The following is a 14,269-nucleotide window of genomic DNA, read 5'->3' as shown; positions in this document are numbered from 1 at the left end:
TTGTATTCAATAAGTATAAAGTTATATGGGAAAATAGGAAAGAGTAACAGTTTAGTATAAGTGACAAGTATGGAGAACTTAGAAATCCTCAATAAATATTTACTGAATGAATGTTAAGTGAGGAATAAGAAGAAATTTAGCTCTAAAAAACTAAATGGGAAAGGCAACAGAGAGAGAACAGATATAGGAAGAAAAAACACATGGAAACAGTTTATGCTTTTCAAATGTTCTGAATAATATTTGGGAATAAAAGCTGTTCTTGCTATATCTGCTGCTTCCAGTAAGCCTGAAATATTTCTGCGCTGGTCTCTTCTGCCATAGTTGGGCTGCGGAGGAATGAGTTCCCAGCCAGACTGTTTCATTCTTACCTAGTCAAGAGTGTGGGAATTGTTGGGAAGCTTGGACTCTGACTCATCTTCTGGAATGTTTTGTGATGAATCACGTTTGTTTGATGGGCAGCTGTCATATGTAGAGGGGTCACAGGAAATGTGGAATTCTGCTGCTTTAAATACTAAAACTATTATAGAGTGAAGCAAAAATCCTATGAATACAATTTTATGGCAGGATGTTCGGGGGGTTCCTTAAAAGCATTAAAATGATTTCTATTAGAAAACCTCTATTAGAGAAAACATACCAAAAAAAGAATGTTTGTAATGCAATCCCTGGAGATAAATCCTGTTAACATTTTGGTATAGTTCATCCCAAACTTTTTTCTTAGGCACATGCATCCATTTGTCTTACCAAAACAGATCATATAATACGTTACTACTCTGTCACTCCCTTTTACTTGACAGTATTTCTTGAGTATTTTTCCATGTCAAAAAATATACCTCAGGGCCGGCCTGGCGGTGCAGTGGTTAAGTTCGAACATTCCGCTTCGGTGGCCCGGAGTTTGCTAGTTCAGATCCCAGGTGTGGACATGGCACCACTCATCAAGCCATGCCGTGGCAGGCATCCCACATATAAAGTAGAGGAAAATGGGCACGGATGTTAGCTCAGGGCCAGTCTTCCTCAGCAAAAAGAGGAGGATTGGCAGATGTTAGCTCAGGGCTGAACTGCCTCAAAAAAAACCTCTACAACATTATTTTTAGTAGCCTCATGATATTACATCATACGTATGTGTCAAAATATATTTCCTTATCATCCTATTAGGTTGTTTACAGATGATTAACATTATAAACAATGCTGTTATGGACATAGTCTAGCAGAACTTCCATGCACCTTTTTAATTGTTTTTTAGGGTAACTTTTCTAAAATTGAAATTACTGGGGCAAAACTTATATACATTTAAGGCTTATCATGTACATTACCAAATTGCCCTCTAAAATATTGTTTCACTTTACTTTCCTACCAGCAATGGATGAGAGCAGAAGAGTGTTTAGGAGCCTATGAGTCTATAAGTATGGATATCGAAAATTGAATGTATTATTAAATATATGTTAAATCTTGATGGCTGTTGGCAGAGAGGGGCACTCTACATATTATTTTTAAATCCCCATTCTATATTTAATGCTTTATGCTAAAATCATAAGTACGAGAGCTTCATGTTAGATTTCTTAAAAAGGAATTTAAGACAGATTCACATATTCTGCTGAATGGGTTCATTAGTATCACGGGTGCTGGGATAAGATCCATGGATGAGCCACTGGATATTTGGAATGAGTTCCTCGGTCGGCAAAATATATTGAGCTCTGCCACTGAATGTCATCCGAGCTTGATATATGGCTGTGGCTAAATATTTGTGCACAGCTTTAATGATTGTCTGATTGTTAAGCAATTTCCCATTTTTTTAAAGAGAAAACCGAGAAAAATTTTCAGCTAAATTGACTGTAAAACTTTCAGGGACATAGATGAAATAATCATGTGTCTACTTATAATATGTTATCTACTAATGTCGATATAAATAATACTTTAAAGCCATATCATGTAGAATATTTTTAGAAGCATTGCTCTTTTCCTACCCTTATATTTCAGAAGCAGTTTTAGTTTAACTCCCCCTCCCATGCAGTCTTCACATCAGAATGGTGCCACCTTTTCAGGCAGCTGGCGTGTTTCCACCACCTGTCATCTGGAGTTCAGTCTGAGCAGTTTGGGGTGCAAGACCAGTGAAACTGTGTGTGGTGCCCTCCCTGGAAATCTTCTCCCCAGCTATTAAAAACCCACTTACTACTCATGATCTCCAGTAACCACTTACTCTATTACTTTTTTTAGTGATCTTTAAAATACTTGTTTTCAACAGCATCCAATACTTCAAATTATTAGGTCATGTCTCCCAAAATAATTACTAAGTCAGTATTAAATTCCTTTGCTTCTGTTTTTACCAGTCCCATCAAGTGAATGACTGTTAAAACCATCCAAAACTCTCATCAGTTGACATTGTTTCAGATTAATTCAACTTCCCTAAACAAAATAAAGTAGTTGAGAGAGTGCCTGGTATTATGAGACTTTATAAGGACTTTAGTATAAAATGCTTCTTTTTCTGAAGGATAATTTGGGGGAAGAAAAATCTCACCTTACATTCATCCATATATTATAGTTTAAACAAAAAGAGAGGGGATTCATACAAATCTCTTTTATGTGCTTATGCAAAGTGACTATTGAATATGAAAGCTTTTGTCCACCTAGAAAAAATATGTAAAGAATACAGTAGGATTGTAATGTGTTTATCTTGTATAGAAACACTGAAATTGTGGGTTCATAAAGCCTACTGCTTTGAAAATACTCACAGTGGAATGTTTTAAGAACTTCAGCTTCTACCTAATTAAACCTCCTCCCAACCCCAAACAGCGTCTACTTTTACTTTAATACGAAACAAACAAACAAACAGCAGGACATATTTAGAATAGATATTCTCTTGGGGATCTCTAGCCAGAATTTTTGGAACTCAAAATGAAAAATTTAGAGAACTGAGTGGCTAGATTTCCCTTTTGTGTTACTCACTCTTTAAGATATATGATGTTATATTGTTTCCATTCTTTTCATCTAAGTATTTCCAAGAGAATCAGACTAAAAGAACATATTACAGATGAGGTGGCAGCAATTTGATTGATATGGTTAAGGTACGGCATATTCCTTACTTTCAAACTGTTTTCAGTCTTTGTTCTTGCCCACAGCAGTAGTATATATAAGAACTATCCAAAAAATTCCCAATGGTACACGTATGTAATGCACATCATCTTAAAAAGCAATGAGCATTTTCCTGTTGCGTTCTTTATTATTTAAAGTAGATCAAACTGAGAGATACAGAGCTTAAAATAAATTGTTGCGGAACTCTTAATTCGATAAGATTTTACAATTCCATGAGATTATAAGTGCCGTTTTAAAATGTTAATCAGAAGATGCATTTGTTTTAATTCTTGATACTGAAAATATTGACTGAATTGTGAATTAACACATTGAGGGTTGCAGATGTCATTTTTCATGAGATTTCCTGAATGATGTAATTTTCATATTTCGTATAGCAGTTTGATCAATTTACAGATTTATTTTACATAATTAGTTGGTAAATGAGGAATTCAATTGCTGATATATAACTATTTCTCTGTAATATAGAAAATAAGTTAAAATTCTGAATTATAAATAAAAAACAAATAATTTGAAGACATCTGGTCCACATCTGTCTGAAATAACATAATTTAAAACAGTGTAATTGAATACAAGAAATACTGAAATATTCACACCTTAGAATGTAAAAAATAACTCATTCCATTTTAATGTGATTTCTTGAATTAGTGAATTTTTTTTTAGTGTCCTTTAACTTCTCATTCTGTCATTACAAAGAAAGACTGACAAGCTAAACAAACAAAAATAATCCATGGTTTTCAAAAGTGCCTACTAAATGAAAGAATTATCTTTATTACTATTCTTTTATATATCGACTAACCTCCACTCCTAAGCTAATATTCAGTGGACTTAGGCTCGAGCCTACTCCTTTTGATGTGTTTATAATTCTCCATTCAATTATTTAAAATGAGAGATGAGTGAGAGAGTCTGTAATCTCACTCTCTAAATTGTGTGTTCCTTCTGGGCACAAAGGGGCTCAGTAAATGTGAGAGAAAGGTATTCTGACTCATGGAAATGAAAAGCATCTTCGTTACATTCTCATGATCAGTAGAGAATCATCTTTTGAAGACTAGTCTTTTCTTTGGTTGGAAACTTGGGTTAAGTGGAAAATTAACGATTTAAAGAGAAAGAAAAATACACTAGACTTTCTATAGTTTAACAAAAAATTGTGAAAAACACAATAGATTTCTCCTTTAATAAAAGGCTACGGAGCCTTAAGACTTCAACTGGACTGAGTTTTGATCCATGAGAGAGAATTTATGTTTACAAAAACACTCAATGCTGATGCTACAAGGTTATAGGAGAAAATCTCTTCCTGGATGCCAGAATCTCCCCTAACTCAAAATAGACCACGAAAAGAATTGATACTGCAAGAAGTGAAAACCCTTTTCCTCACACATACCCTGAGGTATCACAAGTTATTTTTTGTGTGTTTATTTCCAGGGAGCATGATAAAGATCCAGAGACTTTTTTTAAGGTATTAATGCATCTTAAGGACTTAGGACTCAATTTCCACGTATCTGTCCTTGGAGAAACCTTCACAGATGTCCCAGGTATCTCTTTTAGATTTTCTAATGTATACTTTTATAGATGACATAAGCTCTACAACTTAAATATTAATTTCCATGTTTCCCTTTGTTAGAATAACCAAGATGAGCACTGTTAACCAAAAGATTATACGATGGCATTAAAGTGTGATTCAATTAAAAAAATACTTAAGTAAGCATTCTTTGACTTAAGTTGAGAACATGAAGTCATCTCTTTTATCAAATATAGTTTATACAATGCATCTTGATGTAAATAAAATATATTGCTTTAGGCATCTTAACACTTATGGAAAGTGGGAATTTGTAATTGGATATACAGCCTCTCACCTCTGGGGTCACTGGTTTGAATTCTGCTCACATTGGTAACGGCTAAAATACATTACCATCTGTTAGGTGGCCTGTTTAAAGCATTTTGCCATCAAACTTGTTGTGTGGAGTAGACCACAGTCCACATCGTAGTTGTCATTGGTTCATGCCTTTTTTATTGAATTTGAGAAGATAAACAAAAATCTGAAGCTGATAACAGCAGGTCTTGTCATTCTTACTGTCACATTGAGCCTTTTCAGAGCCATTTCCTTTGCGCTGCATCCTTACTAGGCATGTTTGGGTCAGTAAGATGAACATCCTGACTCCATTCATAAGCACTTAAGTGTTCATATTTTTTAAACTTTGGGTCATTGGCATTTTTTTTTAACTCTAAAAACACAGACAACAAAAGTTCAGTAATGACCCCTGCCATCGTGCGTTATGACTCTTAAGGCCCACTTAAGTTTACCCTCCCTTAGCAAGTACTTCTCGATTCTGGTACACAGCTAGGAACTAGCACCCAGCCTGTACCTCAGCAACCTCATCTGATATGGCTCATCTTCTACCCTCTGCACTTATGGATAGCAACCTTTTCTCAGTTCCTGTAAGGTACCAGGCTTCTTTAGACCTTCAGGTGTTTGCCTGTTTGTTTCTATTTTATCCTTTTGATCTTGACTCAGGGACATTTTCTTTCAATCTGAAGCTTTATCATGGTCTTACAGCACCCTATACTTTTACTTCATGGTGCTTACCTTAGTTTCTAATCATATAATTATGTGTAATTTTTTATCTCACTACCCCCAACTCACATGCACACATACACTAGAATGGAGGTGCTATGAGGATGGGGATTATGTCTGTCTTGTTCATCACTGTACCCCAAAGCCTAGTGCAACACCTGTCACAACCCTGGCATAACTCAATGAACATTTAATTAATAAACAGTTAAAAATAGTGTAAACTCCATGTCCTCAAGCAATTTTTAGTTTTGTTGAAGAGAGAACACTTGTGCATAAGCACAGGAAAGAGAATGAAACAAAAAATAATATAATTATATGTTATTACTGACACATATGGCTTAGAGGAGAATGTTCATTGAAGAGCCAGTACTTGAATAGCCAAGGGATTAGGATTCATATTCCAAGAGAGAAATGACATGGGCAAAGTATGCAGAAGCAAGCATTTTAAATATTGTATTTAAATGAAAGAACAATTTCACTGATTAATGCTGTGAGGTCACTAATCTAAGTAGAATAGGAGATTCTGCACACAGACCTTAATAAGTAAGTAATACTTACCTTACATAGGTAGAGTAGGTCCAAAGTATGGAGGATCTTGCTAACCAAAGTAGATTAGGTAAAGGGAAGAAATAAGGAGCCTACATCTTGTACAGGGAAGAAATATGAGGAAACTTTATTTTCCTCATTTTAGGAAGCTTTAGGAAGCTTTATCTTGCGGTGATAGGTAGGCAACATCACAGGAAGACTCCACAGCGGTCATTCAAGTGCGACTCTGTGAGGTGGTGGCTGAGAGATTAGTGAGAGGGCTGTATGAGCGACGTATTCTCAATGAAAACAGAAAAGAATTGGTAGATGGATGGCTGTAGCGAAAGAAGGAAGAAAAAAATCGGCTTATTTGCAAAGCTGGTGAGTTCAGTTTTGTTTGTGCTGGCTTTGAAGTTCTTGTGGACGGACTGAGAAAAGTGGCTGGAGGACATCTCTAAGCAGAAGGCTTCTTAGCCACTTTTACTGTTGGGTAGTGTTAGGCCACAACTACAAAGAAGACTAGGATGTTATTCGGAAGGGCCGTGTTCTTGGGATCACAGTCTCTGCTCCCACACATTAACACTGAGCTATTTGGAGTAGTATGGAGGGTTGAAAGTGGGGTGGGGAGCAGTTTGGGCCCAAGTGCTGAGTGCTCGGTTGTTACAGGTCCAATCTTATTACTCCGTTTGGCTTCATTTTAATATGTACTTACTGAGCACTGTGGAAGAGGGATTCCACACTGAACAAGACTCAGTCTCCACCCTCAGGGAGCTCTGCCTTGTGGAGACACTTAAATATCATTAACGGGTACCTAGGATGCTGTGAAATAATTAGGGAATGCTGTGGAAGCCCACAGGAAGGGGCATCATATTGTCTATGTGCACACTTCTGTTATTCCCAGTCTCATCTGGGGCTCTTTTCTGCCTAAGTTTCTGATCCATCTCTGTCATTTCACATGTAAACCAACTCTTTTTATGGCTACAGCACTTCACTTTGTACACAGGAGGAGCCCAAATTGTTGAAAAGGTGTTGAAAGGGGGAATGAGCCTGGTAGCTTTCCAGGTTGTGCTCCTAGGAGGCCACCTTGCCAGTCTCTAATCCAGAGATTTCCTAACGGGCCTGTAATTATAAGAACGTTTTTGCTTCCCTGTTTGAAAGACAGTGTCCCTGAGTCAAGATCAAAAGGAGAAAGAGAAACAAACAGGCAAACATCTAGCCATAGTTTCAAATTTGTACATTAATTACCCTTTATTTGACTTCATTCTCCTTCTCTCTCTGCAGAGCTTTTAGGGAAAGCTAGCACATCTCTGAGTGATGGCATTGGTGCCAATGAGTTTTACTGCCCTTTTTGATGAAGCAAAGAATCTCCATTAAATTTCTTTTGAAAATAAAACTCTAATCCGGTAACTTTGTAGAGTCTTCATACTGTTGATTATTTTCAAGTATGTTATTTTCAAATTATAATCCTTTTTCTGAAAAGTGTGGTGGATTAAGAATATCAATTCTAGGTTATAGCTACATACTTTATGGCTCTTTTGTATCATCCTTTCATTTTATAAAGGAGGAGAGAGATCTAGGGCAGTGACTGTCCCAAGTTCCCATGGCTGGGCACAGTGGGTGAGACAGGCTATAGACAGAGGCAAGGTTGGGAGTAGAGCCTGGGAGTCGGTCTCCTCATCTATACTCACTTCTCTATGGATTCAGTAAATGTGTTTTTAAGTATCTACTTTGTGCCAAGCACTAAGCTAGATGTTTAGGATGAAATAGTGAATAAAGCAGACATGTTCTGTGATATTTGCAACTTGTAGTCCCACTCTAGTGTTTTATTCATCACTTACTAGAACATTCCTTAAAAATGTTAGAAGTGACATTTTTCGAGCACTTAGCATGTTCCAGGTAATGTTCTAAGTCCTTTATGCCTTGCCTCATTTACTCTTCACTGCAGTCATGTTAGTTAGGCACTATTGTGATGACCACTTTACAGCTGAGGAAAGTAAGGCACAGAGAGGTTGAAACTTGCCTAAAATCACCCATCCATTCAGTTATGAAGCCACATTTCAAACCCGGTCAGTATGCCTCCAGTTCCATTGCTTAGCCTGTACTCCATGTCCACAGAATCATCCCTATTTTACAAGCAGGAAAGCAGGTGATAATGGTGGGAAATCCTGACCACTTGTATGAAATCATCTCCATTTTCTCTGATAATTTCTTTGCAATTATAAAGTTAAAGAAACACAGAGCCTCAAATTCATTTCCTAAATACCTCGCTCTTTAGATATTAAAGTGAATTCCGTCTTTTTCTTCCATCTGTCTTCATCATAAGAAAAGTGTCAAAAACAATATAAAGTGGAAAGATATCCCAAATAATACTTGGCGTATATTTAGTGTTTAATAAATATTAGTTGAATGAATGAAAGAAGGAGTTTGGCATAATAGAATAATACAGTTTACATACCATACCAGGTATGTAGAAACTTACATTGAAATGATTTCCAAAAGAATGAATGAAATAGTGAATGAAATAGAGAACCCCAAGGCTTAAGGAAGTTCTAAGTGGTTTTATTATATTTTCTGTTTAATATGGGTGACCTTGACTTAACATAAATATATTTTTCAATTTTTTTTGTCATCTTTCAGCTCTTACATTAGTCAGAATAAGCTGAGTTATGCTAAGCTAACTAACAACCTTAAAATCTCAATGGCTTAAAACACGTAAGATTTGTTTCTCATTCATGCTATTTGTTTATTGCAGGTGGGCAGTAGTATTCTACTCATTATGGTCACTCAGGGACCCAAGCTTACAGAGAGACCCAAGCAACCACCATCTCAAACATTGCCAGTTATCATGCCAGATGGAAGAGAAAGCTAGGAGGTTGTCCCATTAGCACTTCAGCACTATGGCATTAAAGTGACACAGAGTTCCACTCAATTCATTAGCCAAAACTAGTTACAAGACACTGTCCAATCATAATGGGGGCCAGGAAATGCAATCCTGCTTTGAGTCCAAAATGAGGGAGAACAGAAATATTTGGTGACCAGCACTATCGACCACCATAGATCTTTAATATGCATTGTGATCTGCGGCACATCAGAGGCAAAACCAAGTCTATGCAAGATGTCTGCCTTAATCTGGGTGAGTCTATCCTGATTGAGTAAAAATCCTTAACACATATTAGAGTATTGCCCACAGTTTCTTGCTGGAGACAACCCAGGGGGTGTCGGAAGATGCATCTAGCAACCATGTCCCATAAGGCAGAGCAGATATAAAATTGAGTTGGTCTCTATGGGAATGGAGTTAATTATCACTTACAGGTGACTTGTCATTTTGGAAAGCTTCTGGTGTCAATCAGGAGTGGTTTTTGCCCTACACTCCCAGGGGACATTTGGCAATGTCCAGAGATATTTTGGTTGATACAATTGATGGGGGGAGGATGCTACTGGCGTCTAGTGGGTAGAGGCCAGAGATGCTGCTAAACATCCTACAGTGCACAAGACGACCCCCACAGCAAAGAATTATCCAACTTAAAGTGTCAAGACTGCCAAGATTGAGAAACTCTGCTTTATAGGAATTGAAGTCAGAAGATGAAGTTTCGGACTGGGTCTTACAGCTTTCTAGGTTAACCTCAGTTAATCCGTCTGCGCAATACAAAGGAAGAGATGAGAAAGAGAAATAATAAGAAGAAAATCACCTTCCCTGTACACTTCAGTGAGTTATAATGAGAGTTTCAGCACAATTAGATAATTTGGGGCAAAGTGCTTTCTAAACTACTATGCAGATTTTATTATAAGACTCACAGACTTCCCTTCAGAGCTTGTATATGGAGTGAGTCTTTAATGCGTTTTGGATCCAAAGAAGACATTAATGATGCTGAACCTTAAAAGTTCATTCTTGCAATTATTGTAATTATTTTTAATCCAGAAAATTGAAAAGTCATTCTTTTACCTAAAGTATCCGTCAGACTCCATGTTACAAATGAACCAAAAATCCTAGAAGCTCTCAATGCAAATATTTTAGTTTTGGCCAGTTTTCATGACAAGTTCACATAGTTAGCTCTTGAGATGGTTTTTAAAAAAGCAAATGCTTAAGATATCAAATCAATGGAATGTGTTTGTATACTTAATAATGTCCCACAAATGATAATTCTAAACAAAATTGTTTTTCTATGAACAGCTAAAGCCTTACATCAGGGTTCTCCTTTCCCTGTAGCAGACATAGTGGGAGAAAGAGTTCTAGCTTTAGGCATTAGTGGTGACCAGAAAGCTTGCAAGGAAAGTAAAAACCTGCACTACAGTTTTGGCAGACAGAAGTCTTTCTGGTTCACCTTTAATTTGAGGTTAAGAACAGTATGTGGAAAGCTTCTGGTTAGTATCTGGCATGACAATGGTTATTACTGTGATCTTGGCATATTCCTGATCCTTAGCTCTGGAGTCAAATGTTGGATAATTATATCACGTTTCCTTCCCCTCCCATCTCCCTTTTCACTCAGCTCCCACCTACAACCTCATTTCCAGCAGAACAGCTACACTAAGGGGGAAATAATAAAAAGATTCTAGGAACACAAATAACTTATATCACATTAATATAAAGGTATAAAATTTTGCTCCAATGGGAGCCGGCAGAAGGAAAGCTATTCATATATTGATCAATGTTGAATTATAAGATGGTTGTATATACAAGGTGAAATAAATGTGCCTGTGATTGAATAAACTCATTCTCTCTAGACTATACCATTCTCCAAACCTATTACTTTTCCTTTTAATTTTTTAAAAACTTTATCACTATCTACTCATCCCTGTCACATAGAAGTATTTATTCAGTTCCTGTTGTCCTCTGGCTCCATATTTTGGATACCAAGAGGAGAAGGTGTGTTTCCTCCCCTCTAGAATCTTACTAACTGGGAAGCAGAAACATTCTTATAATTACATTTCATTACACCATACCCTTGTTTATACTGTAACATTTTCAAATACTTTCAAATACATTATTTCATAACCTTATAACAATCTAGTGACTAAATAACCAAGCAAGTATTAACATCCCCAATTTATAGCTGAGGAAAAAGATTTATATTGGCCCCATTTAAGTAGCATGGATCTGAGTTAGATTCTCAGTAGGCATAATCATCTTCATATGATTCTGAGAAATAGGCATACAATCACTTTCCCAAGAGTATTATTGGGGAATTCAGTTTCCCAAGAATCTAATTTAAAACTGAAATCTGTCTCTCAATCTTATGCTGAAGAAAACAACAAAATATAATGAGGAAGTAAGGAAAATTTGAATAAATGTAGACATATATGCTCCTGATAGGAAAGAATGAATACTGTAATAGAAATGACAATCTTGAGGTGATTAAGAAATCTTAAGGTAATTTGTGAATTTAACAAGATTTGAATTAAGATGCCAGAATATTACTTTATATATCTTCACAGAGTAGTTCTAAAAATCATACAAAATAAATAAATAAATGGGCAGAATATCAAAGAAATCACTTACAAAGGAATAATGAAGGAAAACACGTCCTGCCAGATTCAGAACAAGTATGACATGATAACTTTTAAAAGAGTACTTTACAGATTCAAAAATATGAACATAGAGAAATGGGGAAAAATAGAGAATTCAGAAATAAACCCAACTTGTATATAAATTTAATATCCAACAAGCTTAGGACAACAAAATTTAATATACTTATCCCATCCCCGCTCTAAAATATAATATTTTTAGTGAAAACAAGAAATTGAGTGAAATAAACAACTTGTATGCAATAAAAAACAAAAAATATTCTCTGATAAATATAGATTTTTAGTATATATTATAGATAAAGGTTTGCAAAAGCATCAACATATTATAAGTACAATAACTTACTGAACTCTTACTCTCTGCCAACCACAAGACTAGGCCTTTTAGTCTGGTATCTCATTTTAGATCACAGCAGTCCTCTCAATAGGAACAATTACTGTCCCCTATGTACAGGCAAAGTCACTAAGACTTGAGTTAAATAACTTGCCCAAAGATACACAGCTAATAGACAATAGAGATGGTGATAGCCAAAGAAATAAATAGTAAATCAGATTTTGGGGGGGAAAAGTCTTCAGTTTTGCTTGTAAGGACATAAGTGTAAATACAAAGAATTTATGAGAGAGCAGTTACATTGAACAAAGCAGTAGAAGTAAAGGCATATCCTGGGGCCAGCCTGGTGGCAGAGTGGTTATGTTCACACTCTCCGCTTCAGTGGCCCACAGTTCATGGGTTCAGATCCTAGGCATGGACCTACACACCACTCATCAAGCCATGCTGTGGCAGCAACCCATATACAAAAGAGAGGAAGAGGAGCACAGATGTTAGCTTGGGGACAATCTTCCTCAAGCAAAAATAGGAAGATTGGCAACAGATGTTAGCTCAGGGCCAATGTTCCTCATCAAAAAAAAAAAAAAAAATTAAAGGCATATCCTAACTAAGGCTGGCCAGCTTATGGGAAAACGTCAGCATGTATGGTGATGGCAGTGTAAATTATTTTCCCTAAGCCATGTCAGTTGCTATCCCCTTTGTTTGACTCAGTAATTTCACATCAGAGAATGTATCCCATGGAAATAATTCCCATGCCTCACTCTCACTTCTGTTGCCCCTTTCCCAGTTGTTGCCCTTGTCTTCTGGGACCTTGAATCCTGCAAAGGCTTCAGATTAGTCTCCAGGCCTCTGGCCACTTTGCTATTCAATTCATCCACCTACTGTTATTAGTGTCCTTTCTAAACCCAGACCATCCAAGGAGAGAATCACAATAGTATAACAATAATAGGAATGTGTCTCATAGATTTTCTGTAGGATGAACGTAAATTTCCATTGTAGCAAATGAAGTTCTTCAAACTCTGACCCCAACGTAATCTCGCATGAATTCCAGTTCTCTTTGCCATTTTCTGAGTATGTCTGTGCATTTACCTCCATGTCTTGTGTTGTCTTGTGTTATTTGTTGCTTAAATTCTTCTGCCCCTCCCTACATCAGCACACACATACCCTTTCTCCACCTGGCAAAATCCCAACTCCAATGGTGCGTCTTGTCCTATACCTTCCCTTTCTCTCCCTTTCTAGTTGCTCAGAGCAGCCGTATTCGTTCCATCAGTTGCAAAGCACATATCACACTGCAATATAGTCAGTTGTCACTTGGCTGCCATAAAGGGTCATTGTATATATAACTGGAAGATGCTTTGTGAGTAGGGAGTACAACTTCTGAAGCAGAGATGGCTACACGGAGCAGGAGTGGGCAGCACTCCTAGTTGGAGGGGCAAGCTCCTCTGGCCCAGCTCTCGTCGATACCCTGACAAGGGTGAGGTTCCCCTTCAATACTTGAGGTGCTCTCTTTTCCTTTCTCAGGAAAGGTTTATTAACTCTGCCTCTGCCCTCCTCTCCCAAAGGCTCAGGAGATTCACTAGACACACGTGTTTGGTTACAACTCGCTCCCATTCCTCAGTGTGTCCTGTAAGAATTGGTCTTTTTCCTATGATCACTCCCAGACTTGCCATCCCCTGGCAGGCCTAAACTTTAGGCCTGCTTGAAGTTTACTCCTGCAGCTTCTGTAAATGGAATATTTATCTTTTTTACTGAAAACAGAAAATGCAGTGCAACTCTCAAGACAGGATCATTTACCCATCCTACTGAAGATAGTGTGTTCTAGAATACAACTCCCAAAACACCTCTCAAGAAATTATTCTCAAAAGTTATGATTATGAAAATATTACTGAGAAAAAATGCTCTTTTATGTTCATAAATTGTCCTCAAAGCTTATGAGAAATGTGCACTTGGGAAAGACACAAGGAAATAGATAAATTAGTTAGATAATGAATAGGAAAATATCAAAACATTGATAGACCAATAGGAAATGAGAAACAGACCCTAATTTCAAAAGCCTGTAAATGTGTATATGACTTATAGTTGATAAATAGTAGGTCTTAGAATACGGCTTCTGTGTATTGCTTTGGTATTTTATCTTTTGGAATTTCTGTAGTTGTGTATGGTGATAATTTGGAGTGTGGTATATTCAAAATACTTGCCCCCAAAAGGGTCTATGGTGGAAAGCCTGCCTATTTTATAAA

General features: G+C 36.9%; 1 protein-coding gene across 43 annotated transcripts in view; it reads left to right on the top strand.

Annotated features, from left to right (window-relative positions):
- GTDC1 (glycosyltransferase like domain containing 1) overlaps positions 1–14,269 on the top strand; it is a 424,168-nt gene that overhangs the window by 337,056 nt on the left and 72,843 nt on the right. For all 43 annotated transcript variants that reach the window (XR_011502793.1, XR_011502792.1, XR_011502788.1 and 40 more), the window contains one exon: positions 4,507–4,616. Coding sequence is in view for 34 of the 43 variants with exons in the window: in XM_070507641.1 (XP_070363742.1) it covers positions 4,507–4,616 (110 nt within the window). In the remaining 9 variants the exon portion in view is untranslated. The remainder of the gene's footprint in view (positions 1–4,506; positions 4,617–14,269) is intronic.

Source organism: Equus asinus, chromosome 4 (assembly GCF_041296235.1).
Source record: "Equus asinus isolate D_3611 breed Donkey chromosome 4, EquAss-T2T_v2, whole genome shotgun sequence".
NCBI lineage: Eukaryota > Metazoa > Chordata > Mammalia > Perissodactyla > Equidae > Equus > Equus asinus.
The sequence above is the reverse complement of the archived record's forward strand: the minus strand, read 5'-3'. Positions and strand labels throughout refer to the sequence as shown.